At 42.0% G+C, this 24869-nt stretch overlaps 1 protein-coding gene across 2 annotated transcripts in view; it reads right to left on the reverse strand.

Annotated features, from left to right (window-relative positions):
- The window catches only part of mgat4b (alpha-1,3-mannosyl-glycoprotein 4-beta-N-acetylglucosaminyltransferase B), a 222872-nt gene that overhangs the window by 38788 nt on the left and 159215 nt on the right, over nt 1–24869 (reverse strand). For both annotated transcript variants that reach the window (XM_046323934.1, XM_046323935.1), the window contains exon 8: nt 16566–16680. In XM_046323934.1, the coding sequence (XP_046179890.1) occupies nt 16566–16680 (115 nt within the window). The remainder of the gene's footprint in view (nt 1–16565; nt 16681–24869) is intronic.

Genomic DNA, 24869 nt, shown 5'->3' on the forward strand with positions numbered 1-24869 from the left:
AAGGGATATAGAGAAGGAGAGAGAGGGGTGGGAGAGGGAAATGGAGAGAGACAGACGGCGAGATAGTCCACAGGGTGCACTGGTAAGATATGCACCCAGGTGCATCTTGGGTAAAGAGTGAGTGAGTGGCCACTAGATGAGTTTATCAGTATTCACATATCTGCTTATTCACCCTCCACTGCATCCAAATGACTCCCTCACTACCTTGTTTCCCCTCATCTCGTACCTCTCTTTCTTTCTCTCCCTCCATCCATCTATTGCATGCATACGCACACACAGACTTGCACTCTCGCACTTTCAGACAGGGGAACACACACTTAAAAAGACACAAGGACACTTATGTGTGTGCACATATTCACACACAGAAGCAGGAAAGCAGGCAGGCACACATACACCCACACGTATCCAGACCCCTTGGATTTTTTCACATTTTATTGTGTTAAAAAGAGGGATTAAAATGTATTTAATAGTATATTTTTGGGTCAAAATATCTACACAACATACTCCAATGTCAAAGAGTCCTAAAAATGAAATACCTCAAATACAGTCATTGCATAAGTATTAATCTCAACTCAAATCACATTTTATTGGTCACATACACATATTTAGCAGATGATATTGTGGGTATAGCGAAATGCTTGTGCAGTAATATCTACTGTAACAATTCACAACAATACACACAAATCTAAAAGTACAACAATCGTATTAAGAAATATATAATATTCGGGCTAGCAATGGTGGAGTCTGGAGTATATATATATATATTGCTCAAAAAAATTAAGGGAACACTAAAATAACACATCCTAGATCTGAATGAATAAAATATTCTTATTAAATACTTGCATAGTTGAATGTGCTGACAACAAAATCACACAAAAATGAACAATGGAAATCGTCAACCCATGGAGGTCTGGATTTGGAGTCACACTCAAAATTAAAGTGGAAAACCACAATACAGGCTGATCCAACTTTGATGTAATGTCCTTAAAACAAGTCAAAATGAGGCTCAGTCGTGTGTGTGTGGCCTCCACATGCCTGTATGACCTCCCTACAACGCCTGGGCATGCTCCTGATGAGGTGGCGGATGATCTCCTGAAGGATCTCCTCTTAGATCTGGACTAAAGCATCCGCCAACTCCTGGACAGTCTGTGGTGCAACGTGGCATTGGTGGATGGAACGAGACATGATGTCCCAGTTGTGCTCAATTGGATTCAGGTCTGGGGAACGGCCAGTCCATAGCATCAATGCCTTCCTCTTGCAGGAACTGCTGACACACTCCAGCCACATGATATCTAGCATTGTCTTGCATTAGGAGGAACCCAGGGCCAACCACACCAGCATATGGTCTCACAATGGGTCTGAGGATCTCATCTCGGTACCTAATGGCAGTCAGGCTACCTCTGGCGAGCACATGTAGGGCTGTGCGGCCCCCCCAAAGAAATGCCACCCCACAACATGACTGACCCACTGCCAAACCAGTCATGCTGGAGGATGTTGCAGGCAGCAGAACGTTCTCCACGGCGTCTCCAGACTGTCACGTCTGTCACATGTGCTGAGTGTGAACCTGCTTTCATCTGTGAAGAGCAAAGGGCGCCGGTGGCGAATTTGCCAATCTTGGTGTTCTCTGGCAAATGCCAAATGTCCCGCACGGTGTTGGGATGTAAGCACAACCCCCACCTGTGGACGTCGAGCCCTCATACCACCCTCATGGAGTCTGTTTCTGACCGTTTGAGCAGACACATGCACATTTGTGGCCTGCTGGAAGTCATTTTGCAGGGCTCTGGCAGTGCTCCTCCTGCTCCTCCTTGCACAAAGGCGGAGGTAGCGGTCCTGCTGCTGGGTTGTTGCCCTCCTACGGCCTCCTCCACGTCTCCTGATGTACTGGCCTGTCTCCTGGTAACGCCTCCATGCTCTGGACACTACACTGACAGACACAGCAAACCTTCTTGCCACAGCTCGCATTGATGGTCCATCCTGGATGAGCTGCACTACCTGAGCCAGTTGTGTGGGTTGTAGACTCCGTCTCATGCTACCACTAGAGTGAAAGCACCGCCAGCATTCAAAAGTGACCAAAACATCAGCCAGGAAGCATAGGAACTGAGAAGTGGTCTGTGGTCCCACCTGCAGAACCACTCCTTTATTGGGGGTGTCTTGCTAAATGCCTATAATTTCCACCTGTTGTCTATTTCATTTGCACAACAGCATGTGCAATTTATTGTCAATCAGTGTTGCTTCCTAGGTGGACAGTTTGATTTCACAGAAGTGTGATTGACTCGGAGTTACATTGTGTTGTTTAAGTGTTCCCTTTATTTTTTTGAGCAGTGTATATACACACACTCACACACTAGTTAATGTTGTCATTAGTTTACCTAAATTGCGGAGAAATCAGAGTTTTCTACGGCGCTACAGCAGAAGGAAAAAACTATTGGACCTCCTTGACATGGCTTTATTCCTTCTTGGTCAACTGTGCCGACACGGGAAGCTTCATGAATACAAACGACTGAAACGTAAATGCATCCAATCTGGATATGTGGTGACCCGAAACCCCGTGAACGTTCTCTGGGGTACCTTTGTGTAGTTCCCTGTAAGTTACCAGGAGGACTGAGGACCATGTCAAGACCGTTTTAAGGGTTTTCTCAGGACCTTCCTTTTACTAGTCATTAGGAAGTTGCGTGATGGGAACATTCAATCGGGGAACTTTGTCTAGTTCCCTGTAAGTTAGCAGGACGTCGTTGATGACCATGTGAGGACATCTTCAAGACATTCTTGGGACAGTCGTTAGGACATCGCATGATGGTCCCGGGTGTCCCAAACCATTATAAGTAAAGTAATAACATTTCATGGGGGGTTTTTAAGGTAAGTGGGACTGTTCTGCAAAAATCTGGTAAAACCAGTGACCGTATGTATGCATTTGACATCACTTAGTACTTACTTTTCGGGACGGCATGTAGCCTAGTTGTTCGAGCATTGGACTAGTAACCGAAAGGTAAAAATCTGTCGGTCTGCCCCTGAAAGAGGCAGTTATTAACCCACTGTTCCTAGGCCGTCAAAATAAGAATTTGTTCTAACTGACTTGCCTAGATAAATAAAGGTAAAATAAACTAAATAAAAAGGATATGAACTCACAACCTCTGGATTTGGATTGCGTGGATCTTTCTGTTGCACCATAAAGTCTGTAGCATTCTCATAGGTCCCCTACACATTCAAGATCTATAATACATATTTGCACTGCTATTGACTTATTTCAGCAATACATGACTTATTTAAGCAATTTGAAGGTTCAGTACAGTTGTCTAATGTAGGTGGGGATTATTATTCTGTTTTAATGTTACTCATGAATCACTATGATAAATAAAAACGTTTTTTTGTTTTTTGTGTATTTTTAACTGAGCCGAAATTCACTTTGCGGTGCAAAGTGTAGAACAAGTTTCCGTCCAATTGGCGACAGATTTTCATGCAAATATCCTCAAATCTACATAAAAACAACATCCACATTTTTCCACCATAGGGGTGTTTCCATCAAACTGACTTGTTGTGGATAAAAAGCTGTATGTGATGACATAGCGCAAATACACATTACTTTTGTGGTTCAATTCAAAATATATCAAATATATTATTATTTTTTCAAAGTTAAATGGGTTTCCATCACATTTTCAACTCTACCGATGGTTTTCTGTTGCGATAATATAGCAAACTTGCTCAATCTGGTTTTGGCAAGGTTATATGATGATGTATGGATAACAGACAGATCATTTGTATTTGATCATTGTCAGCCAAGCACCGATCATCATGTCACTAGCATTATTAAAATAGTAGCTTACCCTTGATATTTAGTGGAAATTTGCATGAAGCGCATCGCCGTGCACTTATCCGCCATCAATTATTTAGTTATGAAATAAGTTACAAAGCTCATCAAAACGTATTTCATGTGCCTATAAACTCCACTTTTCCACATCGTGGTGATAATAAAACAAAATACAAAATTGCGTGACTCCAAGTTTCCAGCAAAAGGATGGGTTTTATATCAATGTTTGTGTATAAAAACATTTCCACCGCAATTGGCCCCAAAAAATTAGCCCACCTTTTCTTGCCTATTTTGTTTTGTCGGCATTGGGATGTTTTAGAAAAATTAGTGAGCTCAAATCCCAGGACATTGTTACTGTATAAATAAGCACACACAAAGTAATCATGTACGTCAAATATGTAAGTTGAAACGCCGTGTTAAAAGTACTGTTTGTGTGTTTGTGTGGGGGTGTCCCTAACATTGCCAACAGACAAAGAGCTGGAAATGGATCAGTGATTCACCAATTATGGCCTTGATGGGCTTGTCAACAGTAACAAGGGACAATGTGTAATTAGACGAAGGTGCCCTATGTAGTAGGCTTTCTTTTAGAGGGTGTGTGTGTGTGTGTCGTGGCTTGTCTTTAACATTAATTAATTGTATTTTACATTAATCTGAAGACTGTCTAATGATCTAATGAACTATGTATAATTGTTACCCAATTAAATTAATCATGTAACAATCAACTCATTAGGATCTGGGGCACCACGAGAGTGATTCTTTAAATTAAACTCTGAAAAAAGTCTTTACCTATCACATATATAAACAGTCAACTTATTAATCATAAACTCGTATCATATCACCATTCTGAACAGTCGTAACCTCCTTGCACCTGCAAAAACCTGAGCCTTATTTATGATTCAGTACTACACAAATGTGTTTATTTATTTACTAGCTAATTAAATGGGAACACAGGATAAACACACACTGATAACAGGTCCCAGGCGGAATGAAAACAACATGGATGCTTGTTAAAGAGATGGCGAGGGAGAGAGAGGGACAGAGACACATGCAATTGCCACATTCAGACACTATTCTCACCTACAATAACGATATATTTTGCACACAAACCACCGCCCGCTTTGAGCAAGAAATCAAGAATGAATGTATTTACATATGCCTGGGTTTGCCGAGGACCTCTCGGTGAACGGGCAGCCTTGGAAAGGGCCCTTTCATGGCGCGATTGTAAGGCTCTGATTGTACAAAATGGATCCAACAACTCTTCTACTTTTGTCCTTCTTTGTCATTGTCCGGTATCCGATGCATTGTCGTGAAATCCTGAACAGAACTACAGAGTTTATTTTCCTTCCATTCACTCCTGAAGATGCTTCTTTGAAGATACAGTGGGGCAAAAAAGTATTTAGTCAGCCACCAATTGTGCAAGTTCTCCCACTTAAAAAGATGAGAGGGGCCTGTAATTGTCATCATATGTACACTTCAACTATGATGGACAAAATGAGAAAAAAAATCCAGAAAATGTATTTGCAAATTATGGTGGAAAATAAGTATTTGGTCACCTACAAACAAGCAAGATTTCTGGCTCTCACAGACCTGTAACTTCTTCTTTAAGAGGCTCCTCTGTCCTCCACTCGTTACCTGTATTAATGGCACCTATTTGAACTTGTTATCAGTATATAAGACACCTGTCCACAACCTCAAACAGTCACACTCCAAACCCCACTATGGCCAAGACCAAAGAGCTCTCAAAGGACACCAGAAACAAAATTTTAGACCTGCACCAGGCTGGGAAGACTGAATCTGCAATAGGTAAGCATCTTGGTTTGAATAAATCAACTGTGGGAGCAATTATTAGGAAATGGAAGACATACAAGACCACTGATAATCTCTCTCGATCTGGGGCTCCACGCAAGATCTCCGACCCGTGGGGTCAAAATGATCACAAGAACAGTAAGCTAAAATCCCAGAACCACACAGGGGGACCTAGTGAATGACCTGCAGAGAGCTGGGACCAAAGTAACAAAGCCTACCATCAGTAACACACTACGCCACTGGCTGCTTAAGCCAGTACATGTCCAGGCCCGTCTGAAGATTGCTAGAGAGCATTTGGATGATCCAGAAGAAGATTGGGAGAATGTCATATGATCAGATGAAACCAAAATATAACTTTTTGGTAAAAACTCAACTCGTCGTGTTTGGAGGCCAAAGAATTTTGAGTTGCATCCAAGGAACACCATACCTACTGTGAAGCATGGGGGTGGAAACATCATGCTTTGGGGCTGGGACCAGGACGACTGATCCGTGTAAAGGACAGAATGAATGGAGCCATGTATCGTGAGAAGCAAGGGCATTGAAGATGAAACGTGGTTGGGTCTTTCAGCATGACAATGATCCCAAACACACCACCCGGGCAACGAAGGAGTGACTTCATAAGAAGCATTTCAAGGTCCTGGAGTGGCCTAGCCAGTCTCCAGATCCCAACCCCATAGAAAATCTTTGGAGGGAGATGAAAGTCTGTGTTGCCCAGCAACAGCCCCAAAACATCACTGCTCTAGAGGAGATCTGCATGGAGGAATGGGCCAAAATCCCAGCAGTGTGTGAAAACCTTGTGAAGACTTACAGAAAACGTTTGATCTCTGTCATTGCCAACAAAGGGCATATAACAAAGTTTTTAGATAAACTTTTGTTATTGACCAAATACTTATTTTTCACCATAATTTGCAAATAAATTCATAAAAAATCCTACAATGTGATTTTCTGGATTTTATTTTTCTCATTTTGTCTGTCATAGTTGAAGTGTACATATGATGAAAATTACAGGCCTCTCTCATCTTTTTAAGTGGGAGAACTTGCACAATTGGTGGCTGACTAAATACTTTTTTTCCCCACTGTAGGCTCGCCAGCCATATCAATGGTTCCCCATTGGGATGATGAGTAGCGTAATACAATGGTTTGAGCAGAGTAACAGGATGGTCCTACTTAATTCACTTTCGAAGATGCTTTACTTAGCACAGCTAATCAGCCGTACCCGTGATTGTCCGGGAGGTGAGTTTATAGTCTCCACCTCGTTTTGAAATTCAAAGTTCAGACCATTTTAAAAACACGCATCTGGAGCTTCACACTTTCCTGGTATAATGTGTTAATTTCTTAACCCATCATTCATACCTTTTGCTCGAAAGGGGTGGTTCCGGCAGGCTGGCACGCTCCCTGACTTCACGTCGGGGCGGTGATTACTCTATGCAAAGTTTGGCAAAACAAGTATCTCTTATAACTTCTCAAATCCCATCCCTCTCTTAACAAAAACACTTCAATAATTGTTCATATTACATGAACAACCTATAGTATGGAAACGTCATCTACAGTACCAGTCAAAAGTTTGGACACATCAACTCATGTAAGGGTTTTTCTTTATTTGGACCATTTTCGACATTGTAGAATAATAGTGAAGACATGAAAACAATGAAAACACACACATGGGATCATGTAGTAACCAAAAAGAAGTTAAACAAATCTAAATATTGTCAGACTAGGGGTTTTGGTCAAGAAGTTTACACAGATCAGACACGGACATAATTGTATTAGCTCGGTTTCAAGGGTGTTTATTAAATAACAAACAAAAATAAAATAATGGGTCTCACCCGGGATACCGTCTTCTGGGCTCCGGAGTCTTGCTGTATCCAAGTTCCCTCCAGTATCTCTGGTACTGAGCACGACTAATAATAATAATAATAATATATGCCATTTAGCAGACGCTTACGGGAGTAACCTCTCTTCCCCCAGTCCCCACCCCTGTGTGCTGCACATCTGGCAGCTTTATGGGACTCGTCCAGCTGGTGAGCAATCAGTCCCCTTGATTACTCACCAACCACAATCAGCCCCAATTAGTCCTGGCCGGAGGGCCAGTTGAGACCTGGCACGTCAAGCAGAGGGAGCCATCGCCGCATGATGTAGATTCCGTCTGTCACCAGGCCTCGACGAGTCTCTCCCTGGTGGCTAACCTGCTGTAAGCCACAATATATTTTTGATTTTACATTCTTCAAAGTAGCCTTGATGACAGCTTTGCACACTTTTGGCATTCTCTCAACCAGCTTCACCTGGGATGCTCTTCCAACAGTCTTAAAGGAGTTCCCACATATGCTGAGCACTTGTTGGCTGCTTTTCTTTCACTCTGGGGTCCAACTCATCCCAAACCATCTCAATTGGGTTTAGGTCGGGTGATTGTGGAGGCCAGGTCATCTGATGCAGCACTCCATCACTCTCCTTCTTGGTCAAATGGAGGTGTGTTGGATCACTGTCCTGTTGAAAAACAAATGATAGTCCCACTAAGTGCAAACCAGATGGGATGGCGTATCACTGCAGAATGCTGTGTTAGCCATGCTGGTTAAGTGTGCCTTGAATTCTAAATAAATCACTGGCACTGTCACCAGCAAAGCACCCCGACACCATCACACCTCCTCCTCCATGCTTCACGATGGGAACCACACATGCAAAGATCATCTGTTCACCTACTCTGCGTCTCACAAAGACACGGAGGTTGGAACCAAAAATGTCAAATTTGGACTCATCAGACAAAAGGACAAAGAGTTCCAACAGTCTAATGTCCATTTCTCGTGTTTCTTGGCCCAAGCAAGTCTCTTCTTATTATTGGTGTCCTTTAGCAGTGTTTTCTTTGTAGCAATTCGACCATGAAGGCCTGATTCACGCGGTCTTCTCTGAACAGTTGATGTTGAGACATGTCTGTTACTTGAACTCTGTAGCATTTATTTGGGCTGCAAATAAATGCTTTGTTTAACACTAACACTTTTTGGGTTACTACATGATTCCATATGTGTTATTTCATAGTTTATGTCTTCACTATTATTCTACAATGTAGAAACTAGTAAAAATAAAGAAAAACCTTTGAATGAGTAGGTGTATCCAAACTTTTGACTGGTACTGTTTGTAGTGGGTATACTTTCCAAGTTACAGTATTTCCTTTATAACATCACAAAATAAACACAATTATATTAGTGTTCTGTATATCGCCTCTGACCATTCCCCATGTTCTATGTTCAAAATATTGTTCCAGTATTCGCTTTTGAATATGTTAGAGTTTCAGCGGGAAAAGGTCTGTTGAGACAAAGCACATTCCTTTGGTGAATTAGGAGAGCACAGACCTGGATCTTCTCCCTTGATTTACTACAGGACGTGAGTGTCAACTCCACTAGTCCCCCCCCCCCTTCTATGGATGAAAGGGGGTATATTTGAAGTTATTCATTGCAAACCTGATCTGACATATATGGATTCTCGTGGTCAGTCAAGACTATGTACAATGCATTCGGAAAGTATTCAGACCCCTTTACTTTTTACACATTTTGTTATGTTACAGCCTTATTCCAAAATTGACTAAATCGTTTCCCCCCTCATCAATCTACAGACGATACCCCATAATGACAAAGAAACAGGTTTTTCGAATATTTTGCGAATATATAAAAAATAAAATGACTTTATTTACATAAGTATTCAGACCCTTTGCTATGAGATTCGAAATTGAGCTCAGGTGCACCCGGTTTCCATTGATCATCCTTGAGATGTTTCTACAACTTAATTGGAGTCCACCTGTGGTAAATTCAAGTGATTGAACATGATTTGGAAAGGCACACCTGTCACCAAAAACCAAGTCATGAGGTTGAAGGAATTGTCCATGCAGCTCAGAGACTTGTGCCGAGGCATAAAAAAAAAATTGATCCCCCATCATTCTTAAATGGAAGAAGTTTGGGACCACCAAGACTCTTCCTAGAGCTGGCTGCCTGGCCAAATCGGGGGAAATCGGGGGAGAAGGTCTTTGGTCAGGGAGGTGATGGTCACTCTGACAGAGCTCCAGAGTTCCTCTGTAGAGTTGGAAGAACCTTTCAGAAGGACAACCATCTCTGCAGCACGCCACCAATCAGGCCTTTATGGTAGATTGGCCAGACTGAAGCCACTCCTCAATAAAAAGGCACATGAGTTTGCCAAAAGGCACCTAAAGGACTCTCAGACCATGATAAACAAGATTCTCTGGTCTGATAAAACAAAGATTGAACTCTTTGGCCTGAATGCCAAGCATCACATCTGGAGGAAACCAGGCAGAGATCATCACCTGGCCAATACCATCCCTATGGTGAAGCATGGTTGTGGCAGCATCATGCTGTGGGATGCTTATCAGTGGCAGGGACTGGGAGACTAGTCAGGACTGAAGGAAAGATGAACAGAGCAAAGTAGAGAGAGATCCTTGATGAAAACTTTCTTTAGAGCGCTCATGACCTCAGACTGGGTTGAAGGTTCACCTTCCAACAGGACAACAACCCTAAGCACACAGCCAAGACTACGCAGGAGTGGCTTCGGAACAATTATCTGAATGACCTTGAGTGGCCCAGCCAGAGCCCAGACGTGAACGCAATCAAACATGTCTGGAGAGACCTGAAAATAGCTGTGCAGTGACACTCCCAATCCAACCTGACAGAGCTTGAGACGATCTGCAGAGATGAACAGGAGAAACACCTCAAATACAGGTGTGCCAAGCTTGTAGTGTCATGCCCAAGAAAAGTCTGAGTACTGAGTAAAGGGCCTGAATACTTATGTAAATGTGATATTTCAGGAAAGAAAATGGCTTTGTCATGAGGTAAAAAACAACAATTTAATCAATTTCATAATAAGGATGTAAAATAAAGAAATGAGGAAAAAGTCAAGGGGTTTGAATTCTCTCCGAATGCACTGTATATGTGTGTGTGCGCGCGCACGTGTGTGCGTGCATATAACAACCGTATTGCATTAGTTGTCATGCATCTAGATTACATGAACTCATGGGAGAAGGTGAAGGCTGTAATGCTAGTGAATGCTGACTCAGGAGAATGTTTGCGTGAAGGGATACAGAGGTGGAATTTACTTCTGGGTTGAAAATGTAGCATTATATTAGGATTTTTGACTAAGGAGAGATGCTTTTCTCTGGCCTTGTCACCAACAAGCTGCTGTGAATTAAGTGTAAGGACAATGTGGTGCTTACATGTGCTATGAATCGCTGACTGTTGAATAATGAATAAGTACCAAACTTGGGGTGCATCGTAATACTCAAGTGACCTACTTTTCTCTTCATTCTGCACTAATTTGAAAGCGATATGGTGACTGGTATCCAGATCTTTACTTTCACCTGTCCAGTTCTTTCAAATTAGTGCAGATGAAGGCGAGGACATGAGGAGAGGAAGCCACTCTCGAGTATTGAGATGCACCCCTGGACTACCAAATCCACTGTTGAGCACTGCAGTCTAAATTAAACAAATCCCATTTCTCTCCATCCCTACATGATCCCTTGGGCACTAATAAGAATTTGTGCATGTGGAGGCGAGAGGTGCTGCAAAATGATAGCATAATTGATTGTTTGCCACGAAGCGCGTTCAAGATGATGGATGATTTTTAATAAAATGTGTAATTTGTTATAAAATAAGTAATATTTCAGCAGATAAGGCTTGGAGTAAATTACAATTTAAGGTCTTCCGTTTTATTTGAATTGAATCAGGTTCTAGTTTCTTGGACCATGCATATCTTTATTTATCTCTGTAGGCTATTGAGAGCTATCAGTTTCATTTATGTTGGGTACTCTGTACTGTGTTTCCCCATCCTTTTCTATCAGAAGATAGTCTTTTCCCCCCCCTCACTCATTCAAATGAGATCTAACCCCGCCCACCTTTGCCTCACTAAATCTTCATGAATCAACACCCTGAGTGAGACACCCTGTCCTGTCCGTCTCAGTCGTCGGGATCCACTTCCTAGTCCTGTTCACTGCTCAGTCATCCGGAAGACATGACCTCTCTCTCTCTCTCTCTCTCTCTCTCTCTCTCTACCCCCTATTTCCTTGCACTCATATGCATATCCACACATTCAGATGGCTGTCCCCTGATTCTCCCTGATTGCACTCGCTGCTAGGCCTGTCGGGCCGGTTAGCTGTAGAATGCTAATGAGAGCGGAAGGGAGAGAGTCACTAACCACTAGCTGGAGCTCCTAAAAACACCTGAGAGAGCCAAGTCAGAGCACAGCCCATCGGATTACTGCTCACAAAGCCTCCCCACTGCTTTTTGGGAATTATGTATTTAGCGCCGCATGGCTTATCCTATGAGGAGGGGGAAATTGTTATGGTTTGTCTCGGATCATTATCATCACGACGATGACTAATTATGTTATGTAATTGTGTTTTAAAGCCCCTTGACAACAAACGCTGACTGGCCTAAGCCGAATACAGAAGCTGTGCAGCTCTCTGACCGCGTAATAGCGCATGATGAGAATGGGAGTTGATTTTTGGTAAATCTTGTGGTCTAGTCTACTTTCTTCATCTTCAGGGAAAAGGAAGAAGCAAAAATGTGAGAGGATCATTACTCAACCCTATGGCTATTCCTCCTTTTAACAATTGTACCTCGTCCGTTTAAAATCTCTAAAAAGGTGACAACTTTTAACAAGATCTAGATCTCATTCTCTTCCCCGCTCCCTCTCTCCTAGTCCTCAGACTGAAAACAAGCAATGCAGAATCAAGGTTGGTGTCATTTCTGTGACCAATGCTGTTGACGGCCCGGCGGATGTGATTCGGCGAAGTGCTCGTTGTGACAGGCAGGAGACGCGAGCCGGTCAGCTTATCAGAACTCTGGGCCGGTCGGCTTATCAAAACTCCGGGGCGAGTGTGCCTGAGCAGTATTAAGTCACAGTTGTCGGACCGGGCCCGCCGTCCCAGGCTACACGCAATGACCATGAGAGGGGGAAGGAGAAAGAGAGGAGAGAGGGAAAGATGAGAGAGATATAGGGGTGATACAGAACGAGAGAGAGAGATGGGAGAGATGGGGGTGAGAGAGAGATGGGAAAGAGAAAGACAGAAACAGGAAGAAAGAGACGCCTCAACCCCATCTCCTCCAAGGGAAGCCTGGAATCGGATCCACACACTAAACTGACAGGCACTCAATACGCTTAGATAAGCACAGCGAGTGACAGCAGTGGCTGCGTTATCCGTCGGAAGCTTTAACTTTATATGTTTGATAAGTGGAATAGGAGAAGGCCCACGTCAAGCAATCTCAGGCTAATATTTCTACTCAATTGAAAGTGAATAGCAATCTCAGCATTGTTTACCCCCCATGGGAGATAGTCCTTGGAGACGACTTTTATTCTACCAGCAGCAACATATTGCACCTAAATGTATTGTTTTATTAGTCAATAGGCTATACCCCAATAGGTAGAAGTTGCCAGTGGGCACAGATCTCAGATCAGCCTGCCCTCCCCCAATCCCATGCTTACCCTTAAGCACAAAACTGACCTTAGATCAGTATCACTCCCTCGTCCCTATACATCCTACTGGTCCCATAGCTAGAGGGAGAATACAACACATGTTGTTTGACAGCCTCTATAGACAGGGCCCAGTAATGAGGTAGGTCTTTGCTGGGGGAGATGGGGCTGGAGAGATGGAGTGGAGGGAGAGGAGAGTGGGCATCAATCACTGGTTAAGCTGGGCCCCGAACAGCGCTCAGGGACCTATTAGAGTAAAGTGCAGCAGCAGAAGCTCATGGGAAAGAGTATGCTGCATGCAGTGTAATTGTGTGTACATGAGGGGGATTCTGTATATACAGTGCCTTGCGAAAGTATTCGGCCCCCTTGAACTTTGTGACCTTTTGCCACATTTCAGGCTTCAAACATAAAGATATAAAACTGTATTTTTTTGTGAAGAATCAACAACAAGTGGGACACAATCATGAAGTGGAATGACATTTATTGGATATTTCAAACTCTAAACAAATCAAAAACTGAAAAATTGGGCGTGCAAAATTATTCAGCCCCTTTACTTTCAGTGCAGCAAACTCTCTCCAGAAGTTCAGTGAGGATCTCTGAATGATCCAATGTTGACCTAAATGACTAATGAGGATAAATACAATCCACCTGTGTGTAATCAAGTCTCCGTATAAATGCACCTGCACTGTGATAGCATCATGAAGAACAAGGAACACACCAGGCAGGTCCGAAATACTGTTGTGAAGAAGTTTAAAGACGGATTTGGATACAAAAAGATGTCCCAAGCTTTAAACATCCCAAGGAGCACTGTGCAAGTGATAATATTGAAATGGAAGGAGTATCAGACCACTGCAAATCTACCAAGACCTGGCCGTCCCTCTAAACTTTCAGCTCATACAAGGAGAAGACTGATCAGAGATGCAGCCAAGAGGCCCATGATCACTCTGGATGAACTGCAGAGATCTACAGCTGAGGTGGGAGACTCTGTACATAGGACAACAATCAGTCGTATATTGCACAAATCTGGCCTTTATGGAAGAGTGGCAAGAAGAAAGCCATTTCTTAAAGATATCCATAAAAAGTGTCGTTTAAAGTTTGCCACAAGCCACCTGGGAGACACACCAAACATGTGGAAGAAGGTGCTCTGGTCAGATGAAACCAAAATGGAACTTTTTGGCAACAATGCAAAACGTTATGTTTGGCGTAAAAGCAACACAGCTCATCACCCTGAACACACCATCCCCACTGTCAAACATGGTGGTGGCAGCATCATGGTTTGGGCCTGCTTTTCTTCAGCAGGGACAGGGAAGATGGTTAAAATTGATGGGAAGATGGATGGAGCCAAATACAGGACCATTCTGGAAGAAAACCTGATGGAGTCTGCAAAAGACCTGAGACTGGGACGGAGATTTGTCTTCCAACAAGACAATGATCCAAAACATAAAGCAAAATCTACAATGGAATGGTTCAAAAATAAACATATCCAGGTGTTAGAATGGCCAAGTCAAAGTCCAGACCTGAATCCAATCGAGAATCTGTGGAAAGAACTGAAAACTGCTGTTCACAAATGCTCTCCATCCAACCTCACTGAGTTCGAGCTGTTTTGCAAGGAGGAATGGAAAAACATTTCAGTCTCTCGATGTGCAAAACTGATAGATACATACCCCAAGCGTCTTACAGCTGTAATCGCAGCAAAAGGTGGCGCTACAAAGTATTAACTTAAGGGGGCTGAATAATTTTGCACGCCCAATTTTTCAGTTTTTGATTTGTTAAAAAAAGTTTGAAATATCCAATAAATGTCGTCCCACTTCATGATTGTTTCCCACTTGTTGTTGATTCTTCACAAAAAAAATATAGTTTTATATCTTTATGTTTGAAGCCTGAAATGTGGCAAAAGGTTGCATAGTTCAAGGGGGCCGAATAGTTTCGCAAGGCACTGTGTATATATATATATATATATATATATATATATATATATATATATATATATATATATATATATATATATATTGTGTGTGTGTAGAAATGGTTTTGGTCAAATGTCACCCTTGTAAAATGTTACTGTTGGATGACACTCGTCTAATTAGTGTAGTGTCTTCATAATGCTTGGTCCATGGCAATCACTTCACTGACGCTTCTTCCAATATTTTTCTGTTCCATTTCTCAGAGAAAAAAAAATGCTCTCAGTTGTCACTTGTGTGAACACACACACGACACAGAGGCACACAATGGCTTGGGTGTATGTGTGACAGCTGTGGCTGCTTGGTGGCCTTTAAGTGGCTGCTGTCATTTGTTCTTTACTGATCAGCAGAGAGTCACAAGACACCCTCTTAGATGTCTGAATGGAAAAGTTAGAAATGTCAAATGGCCACAATCATAAGAAAGTGGAATTCAGCTTCAGCCAGACTATTATGAGTCCCATGACAAAAACACACCATCAGAGAAGGGTTTATTTGGGTATTTTCCGCTCATAATATCAAATCAATCTGTGACATATTTTTGTTTCAATCATAGATGAGTGCTGAGTGGCAAGGATGTCGCTATTCATTTTCATTTTTTTTAAACGATTGACTCTGACAGTGAGTCTGTGTGTGTCGTTAGAATGCTTGTGTATAGCACGTGTCAAACCCTGCAGAAACAACAACTAGGGGATTCTTTGGTTCAGTTTACCTTGGGACCAGGCCCTGCGCTGGCTGTCAAAACCTCTTTACTTTGGGTCAAAATCAACTAGCTCCCTACCAGCCCCGAAAACACACCACGTGTCCCATCCAGCTCACTTTACTTGAATGTTGGAACTGCTCTCGCAAACCGAGACTGTGGCCTTGACTCTAAAACGTACTTCAGCCCCATTCAAGTGCTGTATTTTCACATGCCAGCTAACCAACCCTGATAGATTCCGGAAGATATAAGTAGTTGATTACTTTAGACAGTATAATTACAGCAGAGGTCAAATGGAGGTTGACGCTTCAATGAATTTTGCCGGCTTTAATTCAAAGTGGGTACTTTTAAATGGACTTCTGACGAGTTGGAGGGAGCTTAGGAACAACTTTCCTGCCAAGCTGTAGAGTTGATCATAAACCTTCGGACTAAAATAGCTTACCTTTGCCATTACTCAGGATTATGCCTTTGAATAGCCGAGCTGCTTTCAAGTTTAAGTGTCTTGCCCTATGTTCAAATATCAGTGTCCTAATTAGGGGTTCATTGTTCGTCCCCATTTCGGGGCTGCCTTGGTAAGAATCTTAATTCGTAAATCTTTAACTCACACATTCAGTATTAGAGCACTATAGGCTAGTTCTTCTGGCTGTAGTATGTTAGTGACATGGCTCTTTACCACACATAGGCACTCAACAGCAGCGCGCTAGTAGGGCTAGCTCTTCTGGCTGTAGCTCTGTGACGTTGCCTTGGTGACACACCGAGTCATCGCTTGTTAACTCACACACACTCAACAGTAGCACTATTGCTAGCTATTTTGGCATGGGCCGAGGCTTACCGATGAAGCCCAGCTGGGAGAACTCCAAGATCATCCACTCGTCAGAAGGCTGCTGCAGGGCAAAGTTCTTCATCGTGGTGAAGTAATTCGGACGGGCCACAATGTCATCCTCCAGCTGAGAGAAAGTGAGAGAAGAAAAACGGGAAATAAAGACAAACATTCTGTTCTGTGCTTCTTTCTCTCATTAACGTGACAATTCCCAGTCATTACATTTAATTAAATACTAATTTGAGTAATTTTTAGCAATGGGGTTTTGTGATTGCAGCCATATGGCCATGACTATTCAATAATTGAAAACTCTGGAAGGGGTTGAAAACATTACACATAATGAATGACAATGTGAAATTAAGCTCTATTACACATTTGTATGACTCAACATAGTCTAGTACAGTGGTTCCCAAACGTTTTATAGTCCCATACCCCTTCAAACATTCAACTTTTCGCGGAGTACCCCCTCTAGCACCAGGGTCAACGCACTCTCAAATTTAGTTTTTTGCCATCATTGCAAGCCTGCCACACACACACTGTTCGATACATTTATTAAACATTAGAATGAGTTTTGTCACAACCCGGCTCGTGGGACGTGACAAAGACCTCTTATAGGACCAGGGCACAAACAATAATATAATAATAATAATCCATAATTTTGCTCTTTATTTAACCATCTTATATATAAAATCTTATTTGTTCATCAAAAATTGTGAATAACTCACCACAGGTTAATGAGAAGGGTGTGCTTGAAAGGTTGCAATGTTGGGTTGTATTGGAGAGAGTCTCAGTCTTAAATCATTTTCCACCCAAAGTCTGTCTGTATTTAGTTTTCATGCTAGCGAGGGCCGAGAATCCACTCTCACATAGGTACGTGGTTGCAAAGGGCATCAGAGTCTTAACAGCGCGATTTGCCAATGCAGGATAGTCTGAGCGCAGCCGAATCCAGAAATCTGTCAGTGGCTTCTGATTAAATTCCATTTTCACAGATCTGCTTGTTGCAATTTCAATGAGGCTCTCTTGTTCAGATATCGGTAAGTGGACTGGAGGAAGATGCGTGAAAGGGATAACGAATCCAGTTGTTTGTGTCATCCGTGTCGAGGAAAGTACCTGCATAATTGCACACCTAACTCACTCAGGTGCTTTGCTATATCACATTTGACATTGTCCGTAGGCTTGAGTTCATCTGCACACAAACAAAATCACACAATGATGGGAAGACCTGTGTGTTGTCCTAGTTAATGCAGACAGAGAAGAGCTCCAACTTCTTAATCATAGCCTTAATTTTGTCCCGCACATTGAATATAGATTCAGATCATTCAGGCGAGAAAAAAACATCACCCAGATAGGCCAGTTGTGTGATAAACTCATCATCATGCAAGCGGTCAGACAAGTGAAAATTATGGTCAGTAAAGACAAACGTGTCAATACTTTGATCCTTAATAACCAGCACACTTCTGTATGTTGTAAAAGTGTTGCCCATTTCATTGCATAGTGCAGAAAATACACGAGTTCAGGGGCCTTGCTTTAACAAAGTTAACCATTTTCACTGCAGTGTCCAAAACATCTTTCAAGCTTTCAGGCATTCCCTTGGCAGCAAGAGCCTCTCGGTGGATGCTGCAGTGTACCCAAGTGATGTCGGGAGCAACTGCTTGCACATGCGTTACCACTCCAATATGTCTCCCTGTCATGGCTTTTGCGACATCAGTACAGATACCAACATGAGCATCAGCTACGTTTGGCTACATACGGACCATTGGTGGAATTCCCGTGAGAGAGTAACGGTTGATGTGATTGGATGTTCATTATTTGTCTAGGCTACCTGTATTTGACATTGTGTTGATATTTCTCTGAACACTAGATGGTTTCATTTTATTTTTGGCAGTGAAACGAGGCTATTCAGGCAAGGAAAGAAAACTCATCCAAATGTGTAGCCCCGTTAGAAAATAAAAATGGACTGTTAAAAAAAAATCATATTTTTATGTGGCATACCCCTGATAGCATTGCCCCCAGTTTGGGAATACCTGGTCTAGTACACTCTGTCCTTTATCCTCTTACAATTATTATTTTTTAAGCATCACATTTTTAAAGCTTCAATAGACTTGAACAGGAGATGACACACGACAACAAAATCAATCAAATAAATGTTATTTGTCACATGCTTTGTAAACAACAGGTGTAGACTCCGACTCTAAACTACAACTAATTAACGCAAAAACAAAAAGAGAAAAGAAAAAAAGACAGCTCGACAGCCACGTTGAGAGAAGTGACGGCTGCTCTGTGTGTGTCACTAAACAGATGTGAGGTGATTAGGAGGGAATAAACTGTGGCATAATGCGCTCCTCTCCTATCTGAGGCAAGGCTCCAGCACTGGGCCCACGCAACCCCTGTCACTTCCCATCTCACGCGCTTCCCTCTCGCCCCCTGTTCTCCTGCGGCATGTGGGGACCGAGGTGGAGACAGCCTGGATACATGTTTTGCGAGTTGGACGCAGAGCGAGGGTGATACTGTACATTGGGCTGCAACAGATGGCCGGTATCCTATTCCCAGAGTGGTGGTGGAATAAACATGCCTGTTTCCATCGGTTACCATTTTCCATTGACATTTTAGTCATTTAGCAGAAGCTCTTATCCAGAGCGACTTACAGTGAGTGCATTCATCTTTAGATAGCTGGGGTGACAACCACATATCTCAGTCATAGGAAGAACATTTATCTGCAATAAAGCTGTGGGAATAATCAAGATAATCCATGAGGAGGTAGGGTTTCAAGCATTTTTGGAAGATGGGCCACCAATAGGGTGCCAGGACAGAGAAGAGCTTTAACTGGGCTGAGCGGAAGTTGACCCCCGTAAGGGTGGGAGGGCCAAGAGAGCAGAGGTGGCAGAATGGAGTGCTCGGGTTGGAGTGTAAGGTTTGAGTATAGCCTGAAGGTACATGTTTCCATCCGAGTGGCTAAAGTCTGCCTAGTAACAAGGAGCGAGTGTGTGTTTAAGCATACAGTGGGGGGAAAAAGTATTTAGTCAGCCACCAATTGTGCAAGTTCTCCCACTTAAAAAGATGAGAGAGGCCTGTAGTTTTCATCAAAGGTACACTTCAACTATGACAGACAAAATTAGAAAATAAATCCAGAAAATCACATTGTAGGATTTTTGAATTCATTTGCAAATTATGGTGGAAAATAAATATTTGGTCAATAACAAAAGATCCCAAATAAATTCATTAAAGAACCTACAATGTGATTTTCTAGATTTCTTTTTCTCATTTTGTCTGTCATAGTTGAAGTGTAACTATGACGAAAATTATAGGCCTCTCTTGCACAATTGGTGGCTGACTAAATACTTTTTTTGCCCCACTATATACACCTGTTTGGTTTGTTTGTCTGTTTGCTTGTTATACCTGTCTGTGTTTTAGTGTCAAGTAGAGGGCACCCTTCTGAAGTTGCAGATACAGGTAACTAATTCTACAAGTGTCTGGAACTTAATTGGAGGGATGCAACACTATTCTTCCACGAGAAATTCCATCATTTGGTGTTTTGTTGATGCTGTTGGAAAGCGTTGGGTTGAGATCTGACTGAGACAGCCATGGCATATGGTTTACATCGTTTTCATTTTCATCAAACCATTTAGTGACCACTCGTGCCAAGTGGATGGGGGCGTTGTCATTCTATGGGGACATAGCCAAAATAATGGGCAAAACAATGGACTGACCAGCATTTTAATACATGACCCTAAGCATGACGGGATGTTAAAAGCGTAATTAACTCAGGAACCACAATTGTGTGGAAGCACTCGCTTTAAATTTACTTTCTATCCCTCATTTACTCAAGTTTTTCCATTATTTTGTCAGTTACCTGCATGTTGGATTGTGTTGCAGGTGTGGATTTGAACCTGTTTGTTTGAATGTTTCCTTACACAGTTACTATCATCCGAGGCAGAGGCCCAACGCTGCATGGAGATGGACAGAGTTTAACCTTCTGGTCTGCCGTCTGCTCTCCCACAATCAATAGTGTCAGCAGCCTTCCTTGGTGATGAGGAGAACATATCACCCTAACGGAGGTAGACCCTTTCAAGCCCCTCGCCTCCAGAGGTTTTGCATTGTTTATATCTTCATGTACATAGTCCACTGCCAAAAATAGAGATTTTCCTGCCAAAAAGAGTAATGCAGGGGATTTATGTTTCACAGAGACTTGGCTAGATCCTTCCGTCAAAGAATCAGAAATAGAAAACTTCCTAATTGCCCGAAAGGAAAGAAATCGGAGAGGAGGGGGTGTGTACATTAATGTCAGAGCAGACATTGGTTTTAATCTGAGAATGGATTTAAATCTTGATTGCATGTAAGCAGTTTGGCTGGATATATTATTACCAAAAAGCAAACCAATCTTTACAGGGGCTTTGTATAGACCTCCAGACCGGAGTTACATTTATGAGATCCTTGAAAATGTGTGTACTGCCCACTGTGGCTTTCAAAACTCTGAAGTGATTCTACTGAGTGATGTAAATGCTGAAGTAGAGAACATGAGCTGCCCCCTGTACAAGGCCTTGTCTAACTTTTGCAAAACGTTCGTTTGATAAATGAGCCTGCAAGAATCTGTGACACCAGTCAGACTGACATTGATCTCATTATTGTATAACACAAGATATCCAGAAGTTGTATAATTGCAAATAGAATTAGGAATTAGTGACCATTTCTTAATACACCGCACTAGGAAAGTGAGGGTGGGGGGGTGGGGGGATAAAAATTGCCACAATACCATCAGGACAAGATCCCTCAAAAACTATGACAAAAAAAAAACAATTTAATGAACTGCTAGGACAGTCTGACAGGTCTACTGTTATGGAAAGTGAGGGTGTGGCTAGATCACTGGAATTCTTCCAAGGTAAATTTGTCAGTACTGTGGACAAGCTGGCATCGCAAAAAAGTGATGAGGATCAAACAAAGGCCAAAATCCTGGATCAGTAAGGAAATCCTTCCTTCCGTCACCTTGAGAATCAATGCTCGAAAAGACTGAGGTCAAAATTGCCAGATTCCTTCACTCAATACAAACACCTAAGGAATACAGTTCAAAGGCTGGTTGATGAAGCAAAACTGTCCTTCTACAACAGCAAGATCCAGGACAATATAAACAACCCCGAGGGACATTGGAAGACTCAAGGACCTAGCAACAAGCAAAAAAACAAAAGTCAAATAGCATTGGACTGAACATCAATGGCTCTGCCTCTTCATGCCCTCTGTTCCTATATGTGGATGATTCTTCCCTCTTGGTTTCACATAAGAATAAGGAGACTGTTGAAAAGACCCTAAGCAGCGAACTGACTTTAACCTCTTAGTGATCCCTTCGCGCGCCAATCCCTTTAGCGGGATCGATTTGACAACATCCAGTGAAATTGCAGAGCGCCAAATTCAAACTACATAAATATCAATATTCAACATTCACGACAATATAAGTGTTATACATCATAATAAAGCTTAACTTCTTGTTAATCCAGCCGCAGTGTCAGATTTCAAAAAGGCTTTACGGCAAAAACAGACCATGCGATTATCTAAGGACAGAGCCCCGCATACAAACACATGAAAATGATTCTCAACCAGGCAGGTGGAAACACAAAAGTCAGAAATAACTTTAGAATAAATGCCTTACCTTTGAAGATCTTCTTCTGTTGGCACCCCAAAATGTCCCAGAAACATCACAAATGGTCCTTTTGTTCAATAATGTCTTTCTTTATATCTCCAAAATGTCCACTTATTTTGCGGGTTTGACTCACATGACTACAAAGTATCTAATAGGTTACCTGTATACTTGGTCCAAACATTTCAAACAATGTTCCTAATCCAACCTAAGGTATCCTAAAACGTAAATAATCGATCAAATTTAAGACGGAATATACTGTGTTCAATACCAGATAAAAACAAGGTGAAGCACGCTCCAGTTCACACGCATCAAAACAGGAGAGTACACTTGGCTTGACACTTACAAAGAACAGCCCTACTTCTTCATATCTCAAAAGAAAAACATCAACCAATTTCTAAAGACATCTAGTGGAAGCCATAGGAACTGCAACCAGGTTCCTATTAAATAGGTCTTCCCATAGAAATTAATTGAAAACAGTGACCTCAAAAAAAAAAAATCCTGGATGGTCTGTCCTCGGGATTTCGCCTGCCAAATCAGTTCTGTTATACTCACGTACATTATTTTAACAGTTTTAGAAACAAATTTTAGAGTGTTTTCGATCCAAATCTACCAATTATATGCATATCCTAGCTTCTGGGCTGAGTAACAGGCAGTTTACTCTGGGCACGCTTTTCATCCGGACGTGAAAATACTGTCCCCTATCCCTAAGACGTTTTAGGTAGCAACCACCAAGCAGACCGGGTATGGTAACTGCTGGTGTTGAAGGAGATCAGACTACAGAGGGCTTTGTTGATGAACACATACAAATGTATCTTTGTGTACATATAAAGTATAAAGAGGTCCAATCTACCATTTGGTACAAGGTGCAATGGTGGGTGAGTGACTTGGCATTTGTAATAAAGTGCAAGGATGCATGATAAACAGAGTTCAGTCTGTAAGACAAATGAGGCTGCATGCATACACAACAAGTCACCATAATCAATTACAGAGAGAATAGTTGCCTGAACAAGCTTCTTTCTAGCCATAAGTGGGAAGCAAGTCATATTATGAAAATAAAAACACAATTTCAATATAAGCTTTGTCACAAGATTGTCCACATGCACTTTAAAGGACAACTTGTCATCCAACCAAATACCTGTATTTGGAGAGTTTCTCCCATTCTTCTCTGCAGATCCTCTCAAGCTATGACAGGTTGGATGGAAAGTGTCGCTGCACAGCTATTTTCAGGTCTCTCCAGAGATGTTTGATCGGGTTCAAGTCCGCGCTCTGGCTGGGCCACTCAAGGACATTCAGAGACTTGTCCCAAAGCCACTCCTGCATTGTCTTGGCTGTGCTTAGGGTCATTGTCCTGTTGGAAGGTGAACCTTCATCCACACAAGTTTTTGTCAAGGATCTGTCTGTACTTTGCTCCGTTCATCTTTCACTCAATCTCCCCCGATTACTCCGTTTGGCGGGGCAGCCATCTATAGGAAGAGTCTCGGTGGTTCCAAACTTCTTCCATTTAAGGATGGAGGCCACTGTGTTCTTGGGGACCTTCAATGCTGAATAATTGTTTTGGTACCCTTCCTCAGATCTGTGCCTCAACACAATCCTGTCTTGGAGCTCTACAGACAATTCCTACAACCTCATGGCTTGGTATTTACGCTGACATGCACGGTCAACTTATATTGATAGGTGTGTGCCTTTCCAAATCCCATGCAATCAATTGAATTTACTACAGGTGGACTCACATTTCAAGGATGATCAATGGAAACAGGTTGCATCTGAGCTCAATTTCAAGTCTCATGGCAATACTTGTGTAAATGAGCTATTTGTGTATTTTTTTGCAAACATTTCCAAAAAAAGTGTTTTTGCTTTGTCATTATGTGGTATTGTGTGTAGATTGATGAGGAAATGATTTTATTTAGTCAATTTTAGAATAAGGCTGTAACGTAACAAAATGTGGAAAAATACTGTGTATATTTTACAGTCACGTGTCAATGACTGTAAAACCCTTAACAACGAGTTGCAGTCAGTTTTAGAATGGGTTGCCAGTAATAAACTGGTACTCAACATCTCTTAAACTAAGAGCATTGTATTCGGTAGAAATCATTCCTTAAGTTCTAGACTTCAGCTGAATCTGGTAATGAAGGGTGTATGGCTGTCGAACAAGTTGAGGAGACTAAATATGACCCACCACCTGGATTCGGTCCTATGTAGTAAAATTTGAAATGCTGTTAATTTTACAATGGATAAAAGTAGAGACTCAGAGCTAGAAATGTGTATATCATACACTGCAGTTAAGAAAAAATAAATTCTGCTTGAAAGTTGATAAACACGTCTCCCCACTTTTGAGAAATGGCCCTTGAATGTTTTGGTTACCTACTGCAGAGCTCCTCTTTGTCAGCAACCTTCACACCCTCTTTAAGCATTCACATGTGAGGCCATGTGCTAAACAGAGTGTATAGTAAACAACCAACGATTTAAAGACTAAAAGTGGTCAAAGTAGTAGTAGCCTACAATAAAGAAAAAATGACACTATTCTAGTCATTGACCTATATCCTAATCTGACTCTGGCGCAGGTCCTGTTGTTCTTCACATTACCGTCTCTGGTAAACACACACTATATTTAATAAAATATATGTCTATTAGTCACATGTATAGAATACAAAAGGTGTAGTACAGTAAAATGATCACCTGCATATTTG

This window comes from Oncorhynchus gorbuscha, linkage group LG23 (assembly GCF_021184085.1).
Source record: "Oncorhynchus gorbuscha isolate QuinsamMale2020 ecotype Even-year linkage group LG23, OgorEven_v1.0, whole genome shotgun sequence".
NCBI lineage: Eukaryota > Metazoa > Chordata > Actinopteri > Salmoniformes > Salmonidae > Oncorhynchus > Oncorhynchus gorbuscha.